This window comes from Procambarus clarkii, chromosome 51 (genome assembly GCF_040958095.1).
Source record: "Procambarus clarkii isolate CNS0578487 chromosome 51, FALCON_Pclarkii_2.0, whole genome shotgun sequence".
NCBI lineage: Eukaryota > Metazoa > Arthropoda > Malacostraca > Decapoda > Cambaridae > Procambarus > Procambarus clarkii.
The window spans coordinates 1,394,558-1,419,635 of NC_091200.1; the positions used below are offsets into that span (position 1 = coordinate 1,394,558).

Below are 25,078 nucleotides of genomic sequence, written 5' to 3' on the forward strand. Positions count from 1 at the left end.
AGTTTGTAGTCTCCAGATGCTTCGTCAGGTAGTTGGTAGTCTCCAGATGCTTCGTCAGGTAGTTGGTAGTCTCCAGATGCTTCGTCAGGTAGTTGGTAGTCTCCAGATGCTTTTTCAGGTAGTTGGTAGTCTCCAAATGCTCCGTCATATAGTTGGTAGCGTACAGATGCTCCGTCATGTAATTGGTAGTCTCCAGATGCTCCGGCAGGTAGTTGGTAGTCTCCACATGCTCCGCCAGGGAGTTGGTAATCTCAAGATGCTCCGTCAGGTAGTTGGTAGTCCCCAGGTGCTCCGACAGGTAGTTGATGTAGTTGGCAGTCTCCAGATGCTCCGTCAGGTAGTTGGTAGTCTCCAGATGCTCCTTCAGATAGATGGTAGTCTGCAGATGCTCTGTCAGGTAGATGGTAGTCTCCAGATGCTCCTTCAGGAAGTAGGTAGTCTCCAAATGCTCCGTCAGATAGTTGGGAGTCTCCAGATGCTTTTTCAGGTAGTTGGTAGTCTCCAGATGCTCCGTCAGGTAGTTGGTAGTCTCCAGATGCTCCGTCAAGTAGTTGGTAGTCTCCAGATGCTCCGTCATGTAATTGGTAGTCTCAAGATGCTCCGTCAGGTAGTTGGTAGTCTCCAGATGCTCCGTCATGTAATTGGTAGTCTCAAGATGCTCCGTCAGGTAGTTGGTAGTCTCCAGATGCTCCTTCATATAGTTGGTAGTCTCCAGATGCTCCGTCATATAGTTGGTAATCTCCAGATGCTCCGTCAGGTAGTTGATAGTCTCCGGATGCTCCGTCAGGTTGTTGATGCAGTTGGTAGTCTCAAGATGCTCCGTCAGGTAGTTGGTAGTCTCCAGATGCTCCGTCATGTAATTGGTAGTCTCCAGATGCTCCGTCAGGTAGTTGGTAGTCTCCAAATGCTCGTTCAGATAGATGGGAGTCTCCAGATGCTCCGTCAAGTAGTTGGTAGTCTCCAGATGCTCCGTCAGGTAGTTGGTTGTCTCCAGATGCTCCATCAGGTAGATGGTAGTCTGCAGATGCTCCGTCATGTAGTTGGAAGTCTCCAGATGCTCCAGCAGGGAGTTGATGTAGTTGGTAGTCTCCAGATGCTTCGTCAGGTAGTTGGTAGTCTCCAGATGCTTCGTCAGGTAGTTGGTAGTCTCCAGATGCTCCGGCAGGTAGTTGGTAGTCTCCAGATGCTCTGTCAGGTAGTTGGTAGTCTCCAGATGCTTCGTCAGGTATTAGGTAGTCTACAGAGGCTTCGTCAGATAGTTGATAGCCTCCATATGCTCCGTCAGGTTGTTGGTAGTCTCTAGATGCTCCGTCGGGTATTTGGTACTCTCTAGATGCTACGACACATAGTTGATGGAGTTGGTAGTCTCCAAATGCACCGTTATGAAGTTGGTAGTCTCGAAATGCTCCGTCATATAGTTGGTAGTGTACAGATGCTCCATCAGGTACTTGGTAGTCTCCAGATGTTTCGTCAGGTAGTTGGTATTCTCCAGATGCACCGTCATGTAGTTGGTAATCTCCAGATGCTCCGTCATGTAGTTTGTATTCTCCAGATGCTCCGGCAGGTAGTTCGTAGTCTCTAGATGCACCGTCATGTAGTTGGTAATCTCCAGATGCTCCGTCAGGTAGTTTTCTGATAGTCTCCAGTAGTCTGGTAGTGTGCAAATGCTCCAGTATTCTCCAGTAGTCTGAAGTCTCCAGATGCTCCGTCATGTAATTGGTAGTCTCCAGATGCTCCGGCAGGTAGTTGGTAGTCTCCAGATGCTCCGCCAGGGAGTTGGTAATCTCAAGATGCTCCGTCAGGTAGTTGGCAGTCTCCAGGTGCTCCGACAGGTAGTTGATGTAGTTGGTAGTCTCCAAATGCTCCGTCAGGTAGTTGCTAGTCTCCAGATGCTCCGTCAGGTAGTTGGTAGTCTCCAGTTGCTCCTTCAGATATATGGTAGTCTGCAGATGCTCCGTCAGGTAGTTGGTAGTCTCCAGATGCTACTTCAGATAGTTGGTAGTCTCCAGATGCTCCGTCAGGTAGTTGATAGTCTCCAGATGCTCCTTCAGATAGATGGTAGTCTGCAGATGCTCTGTCAGGTAGATGGTAGTCTCCAGATGCTCCTTCAGGAAGTTGGTAGTCTCCAGATGCTCCGTCAGGTAGTTGGTAGTCTCCAGATGCTCCTTCAGATAGATGGTAATCTGCAGATGCTCTTTCAGATAGTTGGGAGTCTCCAGATGCTTTTTCAGGTAGTTGGTAGTCTCCAGATGCTACTTCAGATAGTTGGTAGTCTCCAGATGCTCCGTCAGGTAGTTGGTAGTCTCCAGATGCTCCGTCAAGTAGTTGGTAGTCTCCAGATGCTCCGTCAGGTATTTGCTAATCTCTAGATGCTCCGTCAAGTAGTTGGTAGTCTCCAGATGCTCCGTCAGGTAGTTGGTAGTCTCCAGATGCTCCGTCAAGTAGTTGGTAGTCTCCAGATGCTCCGTCAGGTATTTGCTAGTCTCCAGATGCTCCGTCAAGTAGTTGGTAGTCTCCAGATGCTCCGTCAAGTAGTTGGTAGTCTCCAGATGCTCCGTCAGGTAGTTGGTAGTCTCCAGATGCTCCGTCAAGTAGTTGGTAGTCTCCAGATGCTCCGTCAGGTATTTGCTAGTCTCTAGATGCTCCGTCAAGTAGTTGGTAGTCTCCAGATGCTCAGTCAGGTAGTTGGTAGTCTCCAGATGCTCCGTCAAGTAGTTGGTAGTCTCCAGATGCTCAGTCAGGTAGTTAGTAGTCTCCAGATGCTCTGGCAGGTAGTTGGTAGTCTCCAGATGCTCTGTCAGGTACAAGGTAGTATGCAGATGCTCCGTCAGGTAGTTGGTAGTCTCCAGATGCTCCGTCATGTAGTTGGTAGTCTCCAGCTGCTCCGTCAGGTAGTTGGTAGTCTCCATATGATCCGTCAGGTAGTTAGGATTCTCCAGATGTTCGGTCAGGTAGTTAGTTGTCTCCAGATGCTCCGTCAGGTAGTTCGTAGTCTCCAGATGCTCCGGCAGGTAGTTGGTAGTCTTCAGATGGTCCGTAAGGTAGTTGGTAGTCTCCAGATGCTCCGGCAGGTAGTTCGAAGTCTCTAGATGCACCGTCAGGTAGTTGGTAATCTCCAGATGCTCCGTCAGGTAGTTTGTAGTCTCCAGATTCTCCGTCAGGTAGTTGGTAGTCTCCACATGCTCTTTCAGATAGATGGTAGTCTCCAGATGCTCCGTCAGGTAGTTGGTAGTCTCCAGATGCTACTTCAGATAGTTGGTAGTCTCCAGATGCTCCGTCAGGTAGTTGGTAGTCTCCACATGCTCCGTCCGGTAGATGGTAGTCTCCAGATGCTCCTTCAGATAGTTGGTAGTGTACAGATGCTCCGACAGGTAGTTGGTAGTCTCCAGATGCTCCGGCAGGTAGTTAGTAGTCTCTAGATGCTCCTTCAGGTAGTTGGTTGTCTCCAGATACTCCGTCAGGTAGTTCGTAGTCTCCAGATGCTTTGTCAGGTAGTTGATAGTCTCCAGATGCTCTGGCATGTAGTTCGTAGTCTCTAGATGCACCGTCAGGAAGTTGGTAGTCTCCAGATGCTCCGTCAAGTAGTTAGTAGTCTCCAGATGCTCCGTCATATAGTTGGTAGTCTCCAGATGCTCCGTCAGGTAGTTGGTAGTCTCTGGATGCTCCGTCAGGTAGTTGATACAATTGGTAGTCTCCAAATGCTCCGTCAGATACTTGGTAACATCTAGATGCTCTGTCATATACTTAGTAGTCTCCAGATGCTCCGTCAGGTAGTTGGTAGTCTCCATATGCTCCGTAAGGAAGTTGGTAGTCTCCAGATGCTCCTTAAGATAGATGGTAGTCTGCAGATGGTCCGTCAGGTAGTTGGTAGTCTCCAGATGCTCCGTCAGGAAGTTGGTAGTCTCCAAATGCTCCGTCAGGTAGTTGGTAGTCTCCAGATGGTCCGTCAGGTATTTGGTAGTCTCCAGATGGTCCGTCAGGTAGTTGGTAGTCTCCAGACGCTCCGGCAGGTAGTTGATAGCCTCCAGATGCTCCGGCAGGTAGTTGGTAGTCTCCAGATGCTTTTTCAGGTAGTTGGTAGTCTCCAAATGCTCCGTCATATAGTTGGTAGCGTACAGATGCTCCATCAGGTACTTGGTAGTCTCCAGATGCTTCGTCAGGTAGTTGGTATCCTCCAGATGCTCGGTCAGGTAGTTGGTAGTCTCCAGATGCTCCGTAAGGTAGTTGGTAGTCTCCAGATGCTTCGTCAGGTAGTTGGTAGTCTCCAGATGCTCCGTCAATTAGTTGGTAGTCTCCAGATGCTCTTTCAGATAGATGGTAGTCTCCAGATGCTCCGTCAGGTAGTTGGTAGTCTCCAGATGCTACTTCAGATATTTGGTAGTCTCCAGATGCTCCGTCAGGTAGTTGGTAGTCTCCACATGCTCCGTCAGGTAGATGGTAGTCTCCAGATGCTCCTTCAGATAGTTGGTAGTGTACAGATGCTCCGACAGGTAGTTGGTAGTCTCCAGATGCTCCGGCAGGTAGTTAGTAGTCTCTAGATGCTCCTTCAGGTAGTTGGTTGTCTCCAGATACTCCGTCAGGTAGTTCGTAGTCTCCAGATGCTTTGTCAGGTAGTTGATAGTCTCCAGATGCTCCGGCAGGTAGTTCGTAGTCTCTAGATGCACCGTCAGGTAGTTGGTAGTCTCCAGATGCTCCGTCAAGTAGTTAGTAGTCTCCAGATGCTCCGTCATATAGTTGGTAGTCTCCAGATGCTCCGTCAGGTAGTTGGTAGTCTCCGGATGCTCCGTCAGGTAGTTGATACAATTGGTAGTCTCCAAATGCTCCGTCAGATACTTGGTAACATCTAGATGCTCTGTCATATACTTAGTAGTCTCCAGATGCTCCGTCAGGTAGTTGGTAGTCTCCAGATGCTCCGTAAGGTAGTTGGTAGTCTCCAGATGCTTCGTCAGGTAGTTGGTAGTCTCCAGATTCTCGGGCAGGTAGTTCGTAGTCTCTAGATGCACCGTCATGTAGTTGGTAATCTCCAGATACTCCGTCAGGTAGTTTGTAGTCTCCAGATGCTCCGTCAGGTAGTTTTCTGATAGTCTCCAGTAGTCTGGTAGTCTGCAAATGCTCCAGTATTCTCCAGTAGTCTGAAGTCTCCAGATGCTCCGTCATGTAATTGGTAGTCTCCAGATGCTCCGGCAGGTAGTTGGTAGTCTCCAGATGCTCCGCCAGGGAGTTGGTAATCTCAAGATGCTCCGTCAGGTAGTTGGTAGTCTCCAGGTGCTCCGACAGGTAGTTGATGTAGTTGGTAGTCTCCAAATGCTCCGTCAGGTAGTTGCTAGTCTCCAGATGCTCCGTCAGGTAGTTGGTAGTCTCCAGTTGCTCCTTCAGATATATGGTAATCTGCAGATGCTCCGTCAGGTAGTTGGTAGTCTCCAGATGCTCCGTCAGGTAGTTGATAGTCTCCAGATGCTCCGGCAGGTAGTTAGTAGTCTCTAGATGCTCCTTCAGGTAGTTGGTTGTCTCCAGATACTCCGTCAGGTAGTTCGTAGTCTCCAGATGCTTTGTCAGGTAGTTGATAGTCTCCAGATGCTCCGGCAGGTAGTTCGTAGTCTCTAGATGCACCGTCAGGTAGTTGGTAGTCTCCAGATGCTCCGTCAAGTAGTTAGTAGTCTCCAGATGCTCCGTCATATAGTTGGTAGTCTCCAGATGCTCCGTCAGGTAGTTGGTAGTCTCCGGATGCTCCGTCAGGTAGTTGATACAATTGGTAGTCTCCAAATGCTCCGTCAGATACTTGGTAACATCTAGATGCTCTGTCATATACTTAGTAGTCTCCAGATGCTCCGTCAGGTAGTTGGTAGTCTCCAGATGCTCCGTAAGGTAGTTGGTAGTCTCCAGATGCTTCGTCAGGTAGTTGGTAGTCTCCAGATTCTCGGGCAGGTAGTTCGTAGTCTCTAGATGCACCGTCATGTAGTTGGTAATCTCCAGATACTCCGTCAGGTAGTTTGTAGTCTCCAGATGCTCCGTCAGGTAGTTTTCTGATAGTCTCCAGTAGTCTGGTAGTTTGCAAATGCTCCAGTATTCTCCAGTAGTCTGAAGTCTCCAGATGCTCCGTCATGTAATTGGTAGTCTCCAGATGCTCCGGCAGGTAGTTGGTAGTCTCCAGATGCTCCGCCAGGGAGTTGGTAATCTCAAGATGCTCCGTCAGGTAGTTGGTAGTCTCCAGGTGCTCCGACAGGTAGTTGATGTAGTTGGTAGTCTCCAAATGCTCCGTCAGGTAGTTGCTAGTCTCCAGATGCTCCGTCAGGTAGTTGGTAGTCTCCAGTTGCTCCTTCAGATATATGGTAATCTGCAGATGCTCCGTCAGGTAGTTGGTAGTCTCCAGATGCTCCGTCAGGTAGTTGATAGTCTCCAGATGCTCCTTCAGATAGATGGTAGTCTGCAGATGCTCTTTCAGATAGTTGGGAGTCTCCAGATGTTTTTCAGGTAGTTGGTAGTCTCCAGATGCTACTTCAGATAGTTGGTAGTCTCCAGATGCTCCGTCAGGTAGTTGGTAGTCTCCAGATGCTCCGTCAAGTAGTTGGTAGTCTCCAGATGCTCCGTCAGGTATTTGCTAATCGCTAGATGCTCCGTCAAGTAGTTGGTAGTCTCCAGATGCTCCGTCAGGTAGTTGGTAGTCTCCAGATGATCCGTCAAGTAGTTGGTAGTCTCCAGATGCTCCGTCAGGTATTTGCTAGTCTCCAGATGCTCCGTCAAGTAGTTGGTAGTCTCCACATGCTCCGTCAAGTAGTTGGTAGTCTCCAGATGCTCCGTCAGGTAGTTGGTAGTCTCCACATGCTCCGTCAAGTAGTTGGTAGTCTCCAGATGCTCCGTCAGGTATGTGCTAGTCTCTAGATGCTCCGTCAAGTAGTTGGTAGTCTCCAGATGCTCAGTCAGGTAGTTGGTAGTCTCCAGATGCTCCGTCAAGTAGTTGGTAGTCTCCAGATGCTCAGTCAGGTAGTTAGTAGTCTCCAGATGCTCTGTCAGGTAGTTGGTAGTCTCCAGATGCTCTGTCAGGTACAAGGTAGCCTGCAGATGCTCCGTCAGGTAGTTGGTAGTCTCCAGATGCTCCGTCATGTAGTTGGTAGTCTCCAGCTGCTCCGTCAGGTAGTTGGTAGTCTCCATATGATCCGTCAGGTAGTTGGGATTCTCCAGATGTTCGGTCAGGTAGTTAGTTGTCTCCAGATGCTCCGTCAGGTAGTTCGTAGTCTCCAGATGCTCCGGCAGGTAGTTGGTAGTCTTCAGATGGTCCGTAAGGTAGTTGGTAGTCTCCAGATGCTCCTGCAGGTAGTTCGAAGTCTCTAGATGCACCGTCAGGTAGTTGTAATCTCCAGATGCTCCGTCAGGTAGTTTGTAGTCTCCAGATTCTCCGTCAGGTAGTTGGTAGTCTCCAGATGCTCCGTCATATAGTTGGTAAACTCCTGATGCTCCGTCATATAGTTGGTAGTCTCCTGACGCTCCGTCAGGTATTTGTTAGTCTCCAGATGCTCCGTCAAATAGTTGGTAGTCTCCAGATGCTCCGTCAGGTAGTTGGTAGTCTCCAGATGCTCCGTCAGGTAGTTGGTAGTCCCCAGATGCTCCGTCAGGTAGTTGGAAGTCTCCAGATGCTCCAGCAATAAGTTGATGTAGTTGGTAGTCTCCAGATGCTCCGTCAGGAAGTTCGTAATCTCCAGATGCTCCGTCAGGTAGTTGGTAGTCTCCAGATGTTCCGTGAGGTAGTTGGTAGTCTCCAGATGCTACTTCAGATAGTTGGTAGTCTCCAGATGCTCCGTCAGGTAGTTGGTAGTCTCCAGGTGCTCCGTCAGTTAGATAGTATTCTCCAGATGCTCGGTCAGGTAGTTGGTAGTCTCCAGATGCTCCGTCATATAGTTGGTTGTCTCCAGATTCTCCGTCAGGTAGTTGGTATTCTCCAGATGCTCGGCCAGGTAGTTGGTAGTCTCCAGATGCTCCATCAGGTAGTTGGTTAGTCTCCAGATGTTCCGTCAGGTAGTTGGTAATCTCCAGATGCTCCGTCAGGTAGTTGGTAGTCTCCAGGTGCTCCGTCAGGTAGTTGGTAGTCTCCAAATGCTCCGTCAGGTAGTTGGTACTCTCCAGGTGCTCCGTCAGGTAGTTGGTAGTGTACAGATGCTCCGTAAGGTAGTTGGTAGTCGCTAGATGCTCCGTCACATAGTTGGTAGTCTCCAAATGCTCCGTCATGTAGTTAGTAGTATCCTGATGCTCCGTCAGGTAATTGGAAGTCTCTAGATGCTCCGTCAGGTAGTTGGTAGCCTCCAGATGCTCCGTCATATAGTTGGTAGTCTCCAGATGCTCCGTCATGTAGTTGGTAGTCTCCAGATGCTCCGTCATGTAGTTGGTAGTCTCCAGATGCTCCGTCATATAGTTGGTAGTCTCCAGATGCTCCGTCATGTATTTGGTAGTCTCCAGATGCTCCGTCATGTAGTTGGTACTCTCCAGATGCTCCGTCATATAGTTGGTAGTCTCCAGATGCTCCGTCATGTAGTTGGTAGTCTCCAGATGCTCCGTCATATAGTTGGTAGTCTCCAGATGCTCCGTCATGTAGTTGGTAGTCTCCAGATGCTCCGTTATGTAGTTGGTAGTCTCCAGAGGCTCCGTCATATAGTACGTAGTCTACAGATGCTCCGTCAAGTAGTTGGTAGTCTCCAGATGCTCTGTCAAGGAGATGGTAGTCTCCAGATGCTCCTTCAGATAGATGGTAGTCTTCAGATGCTCCTTCAGATAGATGGTCGTCTTCAGATGCTCCGTCAGGTAGTTCGTAGTCTCCAGATGCTCCGGCAGGTAGTTGGTAGTCTGCAGATGCTCCGTCAGGTAGTTGGTAGTCTCCAGATGCTCCGTCATGTAGTTGGTAGTCTCCAGCTGCTCCGTCAGGTACTTGGTAGTTTCTAGATGCTCTCTCATCTAGTTGATGTAGTTGGTAGACTCCAGATGCTCCGGCAGGAGGTTGATGTAGTTGGTAGTCTCCAGATGCTCCGTCAGGTAGTTGGTAGTCTCCAGATGCTCCGTCAGGTAATTGGCAGTCTCTAGATGCTCCGTCAGGTAGTTGATGTAGTTGGTAGTCTCCAAATGCTCCGTCAGGTAGTTGGTAGTCTCCAGATGCTCCGTCAGGTAGTTGGTAGTCTCCAGATACTCCGTCAGGTAGTTGGTAGTCTCCAGATGCTCCGTCAGGTAGTTGGTAGTCTCCAGATGCTCCTTCAGATAGATGGTAGTCTTCAGATGCTCCTTCAGATAGCTGGTAGTCTCCAGATGCTCAGTCAGGTAGTTGGTAGTCTCCAGATGCTACTTCAGATAGTTTGTAGTCTCCAGATGCTCCGTCAAGTAGTTGGTAGTCTCCAGATGCTCTGTCAAGGAGATGGTAGTCTCCAGATGCTCCGTCAGGTAGTTCGTAGTCTCCAGATGCTCCGGCAGGTAGTTGGTAGTCTTCAGATGCTCTGTAAGGTAGTTGGTAGTCTCCAGATGCTCCGGCAGGTAGTTCGTAGTCTCTAGATGAACCGTCAGGTAGTTGGTAATCTCAAGATGCTCCGTCAGGTAGTTTGTAGTCTCCAGATTCTCCATCAGGTAGTTTTCAGATAGTCTCCAGTAGTCTGGTAGTCTCCAAATGCTCAAGTATTCTCCAGTAGTCTGTAGTATCCAGATGCTCCGTCATGTAATTGGTAGTCTGCAAATGCTCCGTCAGGTAGTTGGTAGTCTCCAGATGCTCCGCCAGGGAGTTGGTAGTCTCAAGATGCTCCGTCAGGTAGTTGGTAGGCTCCAGATGCTCCTTCATATACTTGGTAGTCTCCAAATGCTCCGTCAGGTAGTTGGTAGTCTGCAGATGCTCCGTCATATAGTTGGTAGTCTCCAGATGCTCCGTCAGGTAGTTGGTAGTCTCCAGATGCTCCTTCAGATAGATGGTAGTCTGCAGATGCTCTTTCAGATAGTTGGGAGTCTCCAGATGCTTTTTCAGGTAGTTGGTAGTCTCCAGATGCTACTTCAGATAGTTGGTAGTCTCCAGATGCTCCGTCAGGTAGTTGGTAGTCTCCAGATGCTCCGTCAAGTAGTTGGTAGTCTCCAGATGCTCCGTCAGGTATTTGCTAATCGCTAGATGCTCCGTCAAGTAGTTGGTAGTCTCCAGATGCTCCGTCAGGTAGTTGGTAGTCTCCAGATGCTCCGTCAAGTAGTTGGTAGTCTCCAGATGCTCCGTCAGGTATTTGCTAGTCTCCAGATGCTCCGTCAAGTAGTTGGTAGTCTCCACATGCTCCGTCAAGTAGTTAGTAGTCTCCAGATGCTCCGTCAGGTAGTTGGTAGTCTCCAGATGCTCCGTCAAGTAGGTGGTAGTCTCCAGATGCTCCGTCAGGTATTTGCTAGTCTCTAGATGCTCCGTCAAGTAGTTGGTAGTCTCCAGATGCTCAGTCAGGTAGTTGGTAGTCTCCAGATGCTCCGTCAAGTAGTTGGTAGTCTCCAGATGCTCAGTCAGGTAGTTAGTAGTCTCCAGATGCTCTGTCAGGTAGTTGGTAGTCTCCAGATGCTCTGTCAGGTAAAAGGTAGCCTGCAGATGCTCCGTCAGGTAGTTGGTAGTCTCCAGATGCTCCGTCATGTAGTTGGTAGTCTCCAGCTGCTCCGTCAGGTAGTTGGTAGTCTCCATATGATCCGTCAGGTAGTTGGGATTCTCCAGATGTTCGGTCAGGTAGTTAGTTGTCTCCAGATGCTCCGTCAGGTAGTTCGTAGTCTCCAGATGCTCCGGCAGGTAGTTGGTAGTCTTCAGATGGTCCGTAAGGTAGTTGGTAGTCTCCAGATGCTCCGGCAGGTAGTTCGAAGTCTCTAGATGCACCGTCAGGTAGTTGTAATCTCCAGATGCTCCGTCAGGTAGTTTGTAGTCTCCAGATTCTCCGTCAGGTAGTTGGTAGTCTCCAGATGCTCCGTCATATAGTTGGTAAACTCCTGATGCTCCGTCATATAGTTGGTAGTCTCCTGACGCTCCGTCAGGTATTTGTTAGTCTCCAGATGCTCCGTCAAATAGTTGGTAGTCTCCAGATGCTCCGTCAGGTAGTTGGTAGTCTCCAGATGCTCCGTCAGGTAGTTGGTAGTCCCCAGATGCTCCGTCAGGTAGTTGGAAGTCTCCAGATGCTCCAGCAATAAGTTGATGTAGTTGGTAGTCTCCAGATGCTCCGTCAGGAAGTTCGTAATCTCCAGATGCTCCGTCAGGTAGTTGGTAGTCTCCAGATGTTCCGTGAGGTAGTTGGTAGTCTCCAGGTGCTCCGTCAGGTAGATGGTATTCTCCAGATGCTCGGTCAGGTAGCTGGTAGTCTCCAGATGCTCCGTCATATAGTTGGTTGTCTCCAGATTCTCCGTCAGGTAGTTGGTATTCTCCAAATGCTCGGCCAGGTAGTTGGTAGTCTCCAGATGCTCCATCAGGTAGTTGGTTAGTCTCCAGATGTTCCGTCAGGTAGTTGGTAATCTCCAGATGCTCCGTCAGGTAGTTGGTAGTCTCCAGGTGCTCCGTCAGGTAGTTGGTAGTCTCCAAATGCTCCGTCAGGTAGTTGGTACTCTCCAGGTGCTCCGTCAGGTAGTTGGTAGTGTACAGATGCTCCGTAAGGTAGTTGGTAGCCTCCAGATGCTCCGTCAGGTAGTTAGTTGTCTCCAGATGCTCCGTCAGGTAGTTGGTAGTCGCTAGATGCTCCGTCACATAGTTGGTAGTCTCCAAATGCTCCGTCATGTAGTTAGTAGTATCCTGATGCTCCGTCAGGTAATTGGAAGTCTCTAGATGCTCCGTCAGGTAGTTGGTAGCCTCCAGATGCTCCGTCATATAGTTGGTAGTCTCCAGATGCTCCGTCATGTAGTTGGTAGTCTCCAGATGCTCCGTCATGTAGTTGGTAGTCTCCAGATGCTCCGTCATATAGTTGGTAGTCTCCAGATGCTCCGTCATGTATTTGGTAGTCTCCAGATGCTCCGTCATGTAGTTGGTAGTCTCCAGATGCTCCGTCATATAGTTGGTAGTCTCCAGATGCTCCGTCATGTAGTTGGTAGTCTCCAGATGCTCCGTCATGTAGTTGGTAGTCTCCAGATGCTCCGTCATATAGTTGGTAGTCTCCAGATGCTCCGTCATGTAGTTGGTAGTCTCCAGATGCTCCGTTATGTAGTTGGTAGTCTCCAGAGGCTCCGTCATATAGTACGTAGTCTACAGATGCTCCGTCAAGTAGTTGGTAGTCTCCAGATGCTCTGTCAAGGAGATGGTAGTCTCCAGATGCTCCTTCAGATAGATGGTAGTCTTCAGATGCTCCTTCAGATAGATGGTAGTCTTCAGATGCTCCGTCAGGTAGTTCGTAGTCTCCAGATGCTCCGGCAGGTAGTTGGTAGTCTGCAGATGCTCCGTCAGGTAGTTGGTAGTCTCCAGATTCTCCGTCATGTAGTTGGTAGTCTCCAGCTGCTCCGTCAGGTACTTGGTAGTTTCTAGATGCTCTCTCATCTAGTTGATGTAGTTGGTAGACTCCAGATGCTCCGGCAGGAGGTTGATGTAGTTGGTAGTCTCCAGATGCTCCGTCAGGTAGTTGGTAGTCTCCAGATGCTCCGTCAGGTAATTGGCAGTCTCTAGATGCTCCGTCAGGTAGTTGATGTAGTTGGTAGTCTCCAAATGCTCCGTCCGGTAGTTGGTAGTCTCCAGATGCTCCGTCAGGTAGTTGGTAGTCTCCAGATACTCCGTCAGGTAGTTGGTAGTCTCCAGATGCTCCGTCAGGTAGTTGGTAGTCTCCAGATGCTCCTTCAGATAGTTGGTAGTCTCCAGATGCTCCGTCAGGTAGTTGGTAGTCTCCAGATACTCCGTCAGGTAGTTGGTAGTCTCCAGATACTCCGTCAGGTAGTTGGTAGTCTCCAGATGCTCAGTCAGGTAGTTGGTAGTCTCCAGATGCTACTTCAGATAGTTTGTAGTACCCAGATGCTCCGTCAAGTAGTTGGTAGTCTCCAGATGCTCTGTCAAGGAGATGGTAGTCTCCAGATGCTCCGTCAGGTAGTTCGTAGTCTCCAGATGCTCCGGCAGGTAGTTGGTAGTCTTCAGATGCTCTGTAAGGTAGTTGGTAGTCTCCAGATGCTCCGGCAGGTAGTTCGTAGTCTCTAGATGAACCGTCAGGTAGTTGGTAATCTCAAGATGCTCCGTCAGGTAGTTTGTAGTCTCCAGATTCTCCATCAGGTAGTTTTCAGATAGTCTCCAGTAGTCTGGTAGTCTCCAAATGCTCCAGTATTCTCCAGTAGTCTGTAGTATCCAGATGCTCCGTCATGTAATTGGTAGTCTGCAAATGCTCCGTCAGGTAGTTGGTAGTCTCCAGATGCTCCGCCAGGGAGTTGGTAGTCTCAAGATGCTCCGTCAGGTAGTTGGTAGGCTCCAGATGCTCCTTCATATACTTGGTAGTCTCCAAATGCTCCGTCAGGTAGTTGGTAGTCTGCAGATGCTCCGTCATATAGTTGGTAGTCTCCAGATGCTCCGTCAGGTAGTTGGTAGTCTTCAGATGCTACTTCAGATAGTTGGTAGTCTCCAGATGCTCCGGCAGGTAGTTGGTAGTCTCAAGATGCTCCGTCAGGTAGATGGTAGTCTCCAGATGCTTCTTCAGATAGTTGGTAGTCGCCAGATGCACAGTCAGGTAGTTGGTAGTCTCCAGATGCTACTTCAGATAGTTTGTAGTCTCCAGATGCTCCGTCAGGTAGTTGGTAGTCTCCAGATGCTCCTTCAGATAGATGGTAGTCTCCAGACGCTCCGTCAGGTATTTGCTAGTCTCCAGATGCTCCATCAAGTAGTTGGTAGTTTCCAGATTCTCCGTCAGGTATTTGCTAGTCTCCAGATGCTCCGTCACATACTTGGTAGTCTCCAGATGCTCCTTCAGGAAGTAGGTAGTCTCCAGATGCTCCGTCAGGTAGTTGGTAGTCTCCAGATGCTCCTTCAGATAGTTGGTAGTCTCCAGATGCTACTTCAGGTAGTTGGTAGCCTCCAGATGCTCCGTCAGGTAGTTAGTTGTCTCCAGATGCTCCGTCAGGTAGTTGGTAGTCGCTAGATGCTCCGTCACATAGTTGGTAGTCTCCAAATGCTCCGTCATGTAGTTAGTAGTATCCTGATGCTCCGTCAGGTAATTGGAAGTCTCTAGATGCTCCGTCAGGTAGTTGGTAGCCTCCAGATGCTCCGTCATATAGTTGGTAGTCTCCAGATGCTCCGTCATGTAGTTGGTAGTCTCCAGATGCTCCGTCATGTAGTTGGTAGTCTCCAGATGCTCCGTCATATAGTTGGTAGTCTCCAGATGCTCCGTCATGTATTTGGTAGTCTCCAGATGCTCCGTCATGTAGTTGGTAGTCTCCAGATGCTCCGTCATATAGTTGGTAGTCTCCAGATGCTCCGTCATGTAGTTGGTAGTCTCCAGATGCTCCGTCATGTAGTTGGTAGTCTCCAGATGCTCCGTCATATAGTTGGTAGTCTCCAGATGCTCCGTCATGTAGTTGGTAGTCTCCAGATGCTCCGTTATGTAGTTGGTAGTCTCCAGAGGCTCCGTCATATAGTACGTAGTCTACAGATGCTCCGTCAAGTAGTTGGTAGTCTCCAGATGCTCTGTCAAGGAGATGGTAGTCTCCAGATGCTCCTTCAGATAGATGGTAGTCTTCAGATGCTCCTTCAGATAGATGGTAGTCTTCAGATGCTCCGTCAGGTAGTTCGTAGTCTCCAGATGCTCCGGCAGGTAGTTGGTAGTCTGCAGATGCTCCGTCAGGTAGTTGGTAGTCTCCAGATTCTCCGTCATGTAGTTGGTAGTCTCCAGCTGCTCCGTCAGGTACTTGGTAGTTTCTAGATGCTCTCTCATCTAGTTGATGTAGTTGGTAGACTCCAGATGCTCCGGCAGGAGGTTGATGTAGTTGGTAGTCTCCAGATGCTCCGTCAGGTAGTTGGTAGTCTCCAGATGCTCCGTCAGGTAATTGGCAGTCTCTAGATGCTCCGTCAGGTAGTTGATGTAGTTGGTAGTCTCCAAATGCTCCGTCCGGTAGTTGGTAGTCTCCAGATGCTCCGTCAGGTAGTTGGTAGTCTCCAGATACTCCGTCAGGTAGTTGGTAGTCTCCAGATGCTCCGTCAGGTAGTTGGTAGTCTCCAGATGCTCCTTCAGATAGTTGGTAGTCTCCAGATGCTCCGTCAGGTAGTTGGTAGTCTCCAGATACTCCGTCAGGTAGTTGGTAGTCTCCAGATACTCCGTCAGGTAGTTGGTAGTCTCCAGATGCTCAGTCAGGTAGTTGGTAGTCTCCAGATGCTACTTCAGATAGTTTGTAGTACCCAGATGCTCCGTCAAGTAGTTGGTAGTCTCCAGATGCTCTGTCAAGGAGATGGTAGTCTCCAGATGCTCCGTCAGGTAGTTCGTAGTCTCCAGATGCTCCGGCAGGTAGTTGGTAGTCTTCAGATGCTCTGTAAGGTAGTTGGTAGTCTCCAGATGCTCCGGCAGGTAGTTCGTAGTCTCTAGATGAACCGTCAGGTAGTTGGTAATCTCAAGATGCTCCGTCAGGTAGTTTGTAGTCTCCAGATTCTCCATCAGGTAGTTTTCAGATAGTCTCCAGTAGTCTGGTAGTCTCCAAATGCTCCAGTATTCTCCAGTAGTCTGTAGTATCCAGATGCTCCGTCATGTAATTGGTAGTCTGCAAATGCTCCGTCAGGTAGTTGGTAGTCTCCAGATGCTCCGCCAGGGAGTTGGTAGTCTCAAGATGCTCCGTCAGGTAGTTGGTAGGCTCCAGATGCTCCTTCATATACTTGGTAGTCTCCAAATGCTCCGTCAGGTAGTTGGTAGTCTGCAGATGCTCCGTCATATAGTTGGTAGTCTCCAGATGCTCCGTCAGGTAGTTGGTAGTCTTCAGATGCTACTTCAGATAGTTGGTAGTCTCCAGATGCTCCGGCAGGTAGTTGGTAGTCTCAAGATGCTCCGTCAGGTAGATGGTAGTCTCCAGATGCTTCTTCAGATAGTTGGTAGTCGCCAGATGCACAGTCAGGTAGTTGGTAGTCTCCAGATGCTACTTCAGATAGTTTGTAGTCTCCAGATGCTCCGTCAGGTAGTTGGTAGTCTCCAGATGCTCCTTCAGATAGATGGTAGTCTCCAGACGCTCCGTCAGGTATTTGCTAGTCTCCAGATGCTCCATCAAGTAGTTGGTAGTTTCCAGATTCTCCGTCAGGTATTTGCTAGTCTCCAGATGCTCCGTCACATACTTGGTAGTCTCCAGATGCTCCTTCAGGAAGTAGGTAGTCTCCAGATGCTCCGTCAGGTAGTTGGTAGTCTCCAGATGCTCCTTCAGATAGTTGGTAGTCTCCAGATGCTACTTCAGATAGTTGGTAGTCTCCAGATGCTCCGTCATGTAATTGGTAGTCTCAAGATGCTCCGTCAGGTAGTTGGTAGTCTCCAGATGCTCCGTCATGTAATTGGTAGTCTCAAGATGCTCCGTCAGGTAGTTGGTAGTCTCCAGATGCTCCTTCATATAGTTGGTAGTCTCCAGATGCTCCGTCATATAGTTGGTAATCTCCAGATGCTCCGTCAGGTAGTTGATAGTCTCCGGATGCTCCGTCAGGTTGTTGATGCAGTTGGTAGTCTCAAGATGCTCCGTCATGTAATTGGTAGTCTCCAGATGCTCCGTCAGGTAGTTGGTAGTCTCCAGATGCTCGTTCAGATAGATGGGAGTCTCCAGATGCTCCGTCAAGTAGTTGGTAGTCTCCAGATGCTCCGTCAGGTAGTTGGTGGTCTCCAGATGCTCGTTCAGATAGATGGGAGTCTCCAGATGCTCCGTCAAGTAGTTGGTAGTCTCCAGATGCTCCGTCAGGTAGTTGGTGGTCTCCAGATGCTCCATCAGGTAGATGGTAGTCTGCAGATGCTCCGTCATGTAGTTGGAAGTCTCCAGATGCTCCAGCAGGGAGTTGATGTAGTTGGTAGTCTCCAGATGCTTCGTCAGGTAGTTGGTAGTCTCCAGATGCTTCGTCAGGTAGTTGGTAGTCTCCAGATGCTCCGGCAGGTAGTTGGTAGTCTCCAGATGCTCTGTCAGGTAGTTGGTAGTCTCCAGATGCTTCGTCAGGTATTAGGTAGTCTACAGAGGCTTCGTCAGATAGTTGATAGCCTCCATATGCTCCGTCAGGTAGTTGGTAGTCTCTAGATGCTCCGTCAGGTATTTGGTAGTCTCTAGATGTTACGACACATAGTTGATGGAGTTGGTAGTCTCCAAATGCACCGTTATGAAGTTGGTAGTCTCCAAATGCTCCGTCATATAGTTGGTAGTGTACAGATGCTCCATCAGGTACTTGGTAGTCTCCAGATGTTTCGTCAGGTAGTTGGTATTCTCCAGATGCACCGTCATGTAGTTGGTAATCTCCAGATGCTCCGTCAGGTAGTTTGTATTCTCCAGATGCTCCGGCAGGTAGTTCGTAGTCTCTAGATGCACCATCATGTAGTTGGTAATCTCCAGATGCTCCGTCAGGTAGTTTTCTGATAGTCTCCAGTAGTCTGGTAGTCTCCAAATGCTCCAGTATTCTCCAGTAGTCTGTAGTCTCCAGATGCTCCGTCATGTAATTGGTAGTCTCCAGATGCTCCGTCAGGTAGCTAGTAGTTTCCAGATGCTCCGCCAGGGACCTGGTAGTCTCAAGATGCTCCGTCAGGTAGTTGGTAGTCTCCTGGTGCTCCGACAGGTAGTTGATGTAGTTGGTAGTCTCCAAATGCTCCGTCAGGTAGTTGGTAGTCTCCAGATGCTCCTTCAGATAGATGGTAGTCTGCAGATGCTCCGTCAGGTAGTTGGTAGTCTCCAGATGCTTCGTCAGGTAGTTGATAGTCTCCAGATGCTCCGTCAGGTAGTTGGTAGTCTCCAGATTCTCCGTCCGGTAGTTGGTAGTCTCCAGATGCTCTTTCAGATAGATGGTAGTCTCCAGATGCTCCGTCAGGTAGTTGGTAGTCTCCAGATGCTACTTCAGATAGTTGGTAGTCTCCAGATGCTCCGTCAGGTAGTTGGTAGTCTCCACATGCTCCGTCCGGTAGATGGTAGTCTCCAGATGCTCCTTCAGATAGTTGGTAGTGTACAGATGCTCCGACAGGTAGTTGGTAGTCTCCAGATGCTCCGGCAGGTAGTTAGTAGTCTCTAGATGCTCCTTCAGGTAGTTGGTTGTCTCCAGATACTCCGTCAGGTAGTTCGTAGTCTCCAGATGCTTTGTCAGGTAGTTGATAGTCTCCAGATGCTCCGGCAGGTAGTTCGTAGTCTCTAGATGCACCGTCAGGTAGTTGGTAGTCTCCAGATGCTCCGTCAAGTAGTTAGTAGTCTCCAGATGCTCCGTCATATAGTTGGTAGTCTCCAGATGCTCCGTCAGGTAGTTGGTAGTCTCTGGATGCTCCGTCAGGTAGTTGATACAATTGGTAGTCTCCAAATGCTCCGTCAGATACTTGGTAACATCTAGATGCTCTGTCATATACTTAGTAGTCTCCAGATGCTCCGTCAGATAGTTGGTAGTCTCCATATGCTCCGTCAGGAAGTTGGTAGTCTCCAGATGCTCCTTAAGATAGATGGTAGTCTGCAGATGGTCCGTCAGGAAGTTGGTAGTCTCCAGATGCTCCTTCGGATAGATGGTAGTCTACAGATGGTCCGTCAGGTAGTTGGTAGTCTCCAGATGCTCCGTCAGGAAGTTGGTAGTCTCCAAATGCTCCGTCAGGTAGTTGGTAGTCTCCAGATGGTCCGTCAGGTAGTTGGTAGTCTCCAGATGCTCCTTCAGGTAGTTGGTAGTCTCCAGATGCTCCGTCAGGTAGTTGGTAGTCTCCAGATGCTCTTTCAGATAGTTGGGAGTCTCCAGATGCTCCGTCATGTAGTTGGTATTCTCCAGATGCTTCATCAGGTAGTTGGTAGTCTCCAGATGCTCCGGCAGGTAGTTGATAGCCTCCAGATGCTCCGTCAGGTAGTTGGTAGTCTCCAGATGCTCCGGCAGGTAGTTGATAGCCTCCAGATGCTCCGGCAGGTAGTTGGTAGTCTCCAGATGCTTTTTCAGGTAGTTGGTAGTCTCCAAATGCTCCGTCATATAGTTGGTAGCGTACAGATGCTCCATCAGGTACTTGGTAGTCTCCAGATGCTTCGTCAGGTAGTTGGTATCCTCCAGATGCTCGGTCAGGTAGTTGGTAGTCTCCAGATGCTCCGTAAGGTAGTTGGTAGTCTCCAGATGCTTCGTCAGGTAGTTGGTAGTCTCCAGATGCTCGGGCAGGTAGTTCGTAGTCTCCAGATGCTCCGTCAAGTAGTTGGTAGTCTCCAGATGCTCCGTCAGGTATTTGCTAGTCTCCAGATGCTCCGTCAAGTAGTTGGTAGTCTCCAGATGCTCTTTCAGATAGATGGTAGTCTCCAGATGCTCCGTCAGGTAGTTGGTAGTCTCCAGATGCTACTTCAGATAGTTGGTAGTCTCCAGATGCTCCGTCAGGTAGTTGGTAGTCTCCACATGCTCCGTCAGGTAGATGGTAGTCTCCAGATGCTCCTTCATATAGTTGGTAGTGTACAGATGCTCCGACAGGTAGTTGGTAGTCTCCAGATGCTCCGGCAGGTAGTAAGTAGTCTCTAGATGCTCCTTCAGGTAGTTGGTTGTCTCCAGATACTCCGTCAGGTAGTTCGTAGTCTGCAGATGCTTTGTCAGGTAGTTGATAGTCTCCAGATGCTCCGGCAGGTAGTTCGTAGTCTCTAGATGCACCGTCAGGTAGTTGGTAGTCTCCAGATGCTCCGTCAAGTAGTTAGTAGTCTCCAGATGCTCCGTCATATAGTTGGTAGTCTCCAGATGCTCCGTCAGGTAGTTGGTAGTCTCCGGATGCTCCGTCAGGTAGTTGATACAATTGGTAGTCTCCAAATGCTCCGTCAGATACTTGGTAACATCTAGATGCTCTGTCATATACTTAGTAGTCTCCAGATGCTCCGTCAGGTAGTTGGTAGTCTCCAGATGCTCCGTAAGGTAGTTGGTAGTCTCCAGATGCTTCGTCAGGTAGTTGGTAGTCTCCAGATGCTCGGGCAGGTAGTTCGTAGTCTCTAGATGCACCGTCATGTAGTTGGTAATCTCCAGATACTCCGTCAGGTAGTTTGTAGTCTCCAGATGCTCCGTCAGGTAGTTTTCTGATAGTCTCCAGTAGTCTGGTAGTCTGCAAATGCTCCAGTATTCTCCAGTAGTCTGAAGTCTCCAGATGCTCCGTCATGTAATTGGTAGTCTCCAGATGCTCCGGCAGGTAGTTGGTAGTCTCCAGATGCTCCGCCAGGGAGTTGGTAATCTCAAGATGCTCCGTCAGGTAGTTGGTAGTCTCCAGGTGCTCCGACAGGTAGTTGATGTAGTTGGTAGTCTCCAAATGCTCCGTCAGGTAGTTGCTAGTCTCCAGATGCTCCGTCAGGTAGTTGGTAGTCTCCAGTTGCTCCTTCAGATATATGGTAGTCTGCAGATGCTCCGTCAGGTAGTTGGTAGTCTCCAGATGCTACTTCAGATAGTTGGTAGTCTCCAGATGCTCCGTCAGGTAGTTGATAGTCTCCAGATGCTCCTTCAGATAGATGGTAGTCTGCAGATGCTCTGTCAGGTAGATGGTAGTCTCCAGATGCTCCTTCAGGAAGTTGGTAGTCTCCAGATGCTCCGTCAGGTAGTTGGTAGTCTCCAGATGCTCCTTCAGATAGATGGTAGTCTGCAGATGCTCTTTCAGATAGTTGGGAGTCTCCAGATGCTTTTTCAGGTAGTTGGTAGTCTCCAGATGCTACTTCAGATAGTTGGTAGTCTCCAGATGCTCCGTCAGGTATTTGCTAGTCTCCAGATGCTCCGTCAAGTAGTTGGTAGTCTCCAGATGCTCCGTCAGGTAGTTGGTAGTCTCCAGATGCTCCGTCAAGTAGTTGGTAGTCTCCAGATGCTCCGTCAGGTATTTGCTAGTCTCTAGATGCTCCGTCAAGTAGTTGGTAGTCTCCAGATGCTCAGACAGGTAGTTGGTAGTCTCCAGATGCTCCGTCAGGTAGTTGGTAGTCTCCAGATGCTCCGTCAAGTAGTTAGTAGTCTCCAGATGCTCCGTCATATAGTTGGTAGTCTCCAGATGCTCCGTCAGGTAGTTGGTAGTCTCCGGATGCTCCGTCAGGTAGTTGATACAATTGGTAGTCTCCAAATGCTCCGTCAGATACTTGGTAACATCTAGATGCTCTGTCATATACTTAGTAGTCTCCAGATGCTCCGTCAGGTAGTTGGTAGTCTCCAGATGCTCCGTCAGGTATTTGCTAGTCTCCAGATGCTCCGTCAAGTAGTTGGTAGTCTCCAGATGCTCCGTCAAGTAGTTGGTAGTCTCCAGATGCTCCGTCAGGTAGTTGGTAGTCTCCAGATGCTCCGTCAAGTAGTTGGTAGTCTCCAGATGCTCCGTCAGGTATTTGCTAGTCTCTAGATGCTCCGTCAAGTAGTTGGTAGTCTCCAGATGCTCAGACAGGTAGTTGGTAGTCTCCAGATGCTCCGTCAAGTAGTTGGTTGTCTCCAGATGCTCCGTCAGGAATTTGCTAGTCTCCAGATGCTCCGTCAGGTAGTTGGTAGTCTCCAGATGCTCTGTCAGGTACAAGGTAGTCTGCAGATGCTCCGTCAGGTAGTTGGTAGTCTCCAGATGCTCCGTCATGTAGTTGATAGTCTCCAGCTGCTCCGTCAGGTAGTTGGTAGTCTCCATATGATCCGTCAGGTAGTTGGGATTCTCCAGATGTTCGGTCAGGTAGTTAGTTGTCTCCAGATGCTCCGTCAGGTAGTTCGTAGTCTCCAGATGCACCGGCAGGTAGTTGGTAGTCTTCAGATGGTCCGTAAGGTAGTTGGTAGTCTCCAGATGCTCCGGCAGGTAGTTCCAAGTCTCTAGATGCACCGTCAGGTAGTTGGTAATCTCCAGATGCTCCGTCAGGTAGTTTGTAGTCTCCAGATTCTCCGTCAGGTAGTTGGTAGTCTCCAGATTCTCCGTCAGGTAGTTGGTAGTCTCCAGATGCTCCGTCATATAGTTGGTAACCTCCAGATGCTCCGTCATATAGTTGGTAGTCTCCTGACGCTCCGTCAGGTATTTGTTAGTCTCCAGATGCTCCGTCAAATAGTTGGTAGTCTCCAGATGCTCCGTCAGGTAGTTGGAAGTCTCCAGATGCTCCGTCAGGTAGTTGGTAGTCCCCAGATGCTCAGTCAGGTAGTTAGTAGTCTCCAGATGCTCCATCAGGTAGTTGGTTAGTCTCCAGATGTTCCGTCAGGTAGTTGGTAATCTCCAGATGCTCCGTCAGGTAGTTGGTAGTCTCCAGGTGCTCCGTCAGGTAGTTGGTAGTCTCCAAATGCTCCGTCAGGTAGTTGGTACTCTCCAGGTGCTCCGTCAGGTAGTTGGTAGTGTACAGATGCTCCGTAAGGTAGTTGGTAGCCTCCAGATGCTCCGTCAGGTAGTTAGTTGTCTCCAGATGCTCCGTCAGGTAGTTGGTAGTCGCTAGATGCTCCGTCATATAGTTGATATCGTCCAGATGCTCCGTCACATAGTTGGTAGTCTCCAAATGCTCCGTCATGTAGTTAGTAGTATCCTGATGCTTCGTCAGGTAATTGGAAGTCTCTAGATGCTCCGTCAGGTAGTTGGTAGCCTCCAGATGCTCCGTCATATAGTTGGTTGTCTCCAGATGCTCCGTCATGTAGTTGGTAGTCTCCAGATGCTCCGTCATATAGTTGGTAGTCTCCAGATGCTCCGTCATATAGTTGGTAGTCTCCAGATGCTCCGTCATGTATTTGGTAGTCTCCAGATGCTCCGTCATGTAGTTGGTAGTCTCCAGATGCTCCGTCATATAGTTGGTAGTCTCCAGATGCTCCGTCATGTAGTTGGTAGTCTCCAGATGCTCCGTCATGTAGTTGGTAGTCGCCAGATGCTCCGTCATATAGTTGGTAGTCTCCAGATGCTCCGTCATGTAGTTGGTAGTCTCCAGATGCTCCGTTATGTAGTTGGTAGTCTCCAGAGGCTCCGTCATATAGTTGGTAGTCTACAGATGCTCCGTCAAGTAGTTGGTAGTCTCCAGATGCTCTGTCAAGGTGATGGTAGTCTCCAGATGCTCCTTCAGATAGATGGTAGTCTTCAGATGCTCCTTCAGATAGATGGTAGTCTTCAGATGCTCCGTCAGGTAGTTCGTAGTCTCCAGATGCTCCGGCAGGTAGTTGGTAGTCTGCAGATGCTCCGTCAGGTAGTTGGTAGTCTCCAGATGCTCCGTCATGTAGTTGGTAGTCTCCAGCTGCTCCGTCAGGTAGTTGGTAGTCTCCATATGATCCGTCAGGTAGTTGGGATTCTCCAGATGTTCGGTCAGGTAGTTGGTTGTCTCCAGATGCTCCGTCAGGTAGTTCGTAGTCTCCAGATGCTCCGGCAGGTAGTTCGTAGTCTCCAGATGCTCCGGCAGGTAGTTGGTAATCTTCAGATGGTCCGTAAGGTAGTTGGTAATCTACAGATACTCCGGCAGGTAGTTCGTAGTCTCTAGATGCACCGTCAGGTAGTAGGTAATCTCCAGATGCTCCGTCAGGTAGTTTGTAGTCTCCAGATTCTCCGTCAGGTATTTGCTAGTCTCCAGATGCTCCGTCAAGTAGTTGATAGTCTCCAGATGCTCCGTCAGGTAGTTGGTAGTCTCCAGATGCTCCGTCAGGTAGTTGGTAGTCTCCAGATGCTCCGTCATATAGTTGGTAACCTCCAGATGCTCCGTCATATAGTTGGTAGTCTCCAGATGCTCCGTCAGGTAGTTGGTAGTCTCCAGATGCTCCGTCAGGTAGTTGGTAGTCTCCAGATGCTCCGTCAGGTAGTTGGTAGTCTCCAGATGCTCCGTCAGGTAGTTGGTAGTCTCCAGATGCTCCGTCAGGTAGTTGGAAGTCTCCAGATGCTCCAGCAATAAGTTGATGTAGTTGGTAGTCTCCAGATGCTCCGTCAGGAAGTTCGTAATCTCCAGATGCTCCGTCAGGTAGTTGGTAGTCTCCAGATGCTCCGTGAGGTAGTTGGTAGTCTCCAGATGCTACTTCAGATAGTTGGTAGTCTCCAGATGCTCCGTCAGGTAGTTGGTAGTCTCCAGGTGCTCCGTCAGTTAGATGGTATTCTCCAGATGCTCGGTCAGGTAGTTGGTAGTCTCCAGATGCTCGGTCAGGTAGTTGGTAGTTTCCAGATGCTCCATCAGGTAGTTGGTTAGTCTCCAGATGTTCCGTCAGGTAGTTGGTAATCTCCAGATGCTCCGTCAGGTAGTTGGTAGTCTCCAGGTGCTCCGTCAGGTAGTTGGTAGTCTCCAAATGCTCCGTCAGGTAGTTGGTACTCTCCAGGTGCTCCGTCAGGTAGTTGGTAGTGTACAGATGCTCCGTAAGGTAGTTGGTAGCCTCCAGATGCTCCGTCAGGTAGTTAGTTGTCTCCAGATGCTCCGTCAGGTAGTTGGTAGTCGCTAGATGCTCCGTCATATAGTTGATATCGTCCAGATGCTCCGTCACATAGTTGGTTGTCTCCAAATGCTCCGTCATGTAGTTAGTAGTATCCTGATGCTCCGTCAGGTAATTGGAAGTCTCTAGATGCTCCGTCAGGTAGTTGGTAGCCTCCAGATGCTCCGTCATATAGTTGGTTGTCTCCAGATGCTCCGTCATGTAGTTGGTAGTCTCCAGATGCTCCGTCATGTAGTTGGTAGTCTCCAGATGCTCCGTCATATAGTTGGTAGTCTCCAGATGCTCCGTCATGTATTTGGTAGTCTCCAGATGCTCCGTCATGTAGTTGGTAGTCTCCAGATGCTCCGTCATGTAGTTGGTAGTCGCCAGATGCTCCGTCATATAGTTGGTAGTCTCCAGATGCTCCGTCATGTAGTTGGTAGTCTCCAGATGCTCCGTTATGTAGTTGGTAGTCTCCAGAGGCTCCGTCATATAGTTGGTAGTCTACAGATGCTCCGTCAAGTAGTTGGTAGTCTCCAGATGCTCTGTCAAGGAGATGGTAGTCTCCAGATGCTCCTTCAGATAGATGGTAGTCTTCAGATGCTCCTTCAGATAGATTGTAGTCTTCAGATGCTCCGTCAGGTAGTTCGTAGTCTCCAGATGCTCCGGCAGGTAGTTGGTAGTCTG

The 25,078-nt window shown here is 49.3% G+C and overlaps 2 protein-coding genes across 2 annotated transcripts; both read right to left on the bottom strand.

The window, feature by feature from the left end:
- Nucleotides 1-1,237: 1,237 nt before the first annotated feature.
- On the bottom strand, nucleotides 1,238-8,310 carry LOC138351928 (rhoptry surface protein CERLI2-like). Its single transcript, XM_069304096.1, has 3 exons — nucleotides 8,112-8,310; nucleotides 7,054-7,325; nucleotides 1,238-1,336 (listed from the first exon to the last, which is right to left on the bottom strand). The coding sequence occupies exons 1-3, from the start codon at nucleotides 8,308-8,310 to the stop codon at nucleotides 1,238-1,240; spliced, it is 570 nt and encodes a 189-aa protein (XP_069160197.1).
- Nucleotides 8,311-16,035: 7,725 nt separating this feature from the next.
- On the bottom strand, nucleotides 16,036-22,199 carry LOC138351929 (rhoptry surface protein CERLI2-like). Its single transcript, XM_069304098.1, has 3 exons — nucleotides 22,005-22,199; nucleotides 16,517-16,845; nucleotides 16,036-16,201 (listed from the first exon to the last, which is right to left on the bottom strand). The coding sequence occupies exons 1-3, from the start codon at nucleotides 22,197-22,199 to the stop codon at nucleotides 16,036-16,038; spliced, it is 690 nt and encodes a 229-aa protein (XP_069160199.1).
- Between the last annotated feature and the right edge of the window lie 2,879 nt (nucleotides 22,200-25,078).

Coding starts and splice junctions, on each gene's coding strand:
- LOC138351928 (XM_069304096.1), bottom strand. CDS start 8,310: ATGACGGAGCATCTGGAGGCTACCAACTACCTGACGGAGCATCTAGAG. Junction 7,326..8,111: donor CCTGACGGAGCACCTGGAGA/GTACCAACTACC, acceptor CGGTGCATCTAG/AGACTTCGAACTACCTGCAG. Junction 1,337..7,053: donor ACCTGACGGAGCATCTGCAG/GCTACCTTGTAC, acceptor TATGTGTCGTAG/CATCTAGAGAGTACCAAATA.
- LOC138351929 (XM_069304098.1), bottom strand. CDS start 22,199: ATGGAGCATCTGGAGACTACTAACTACCTGACTGAGCATCTGGGGACT. Junction 16,846..22,004: donor ATATGACGGAGCATCTGGAG/GTTACCAACTAT, acceptor GAGCATCTGGAG/ACCACCAACTACCTGACGGA. Junction 16,202..16,516: donor ATTACCAACTATATGACGGA/GCATCTGGAGAC, acceptor TCTGGAGACTAG/CAAATACCTGACGGAGAATC.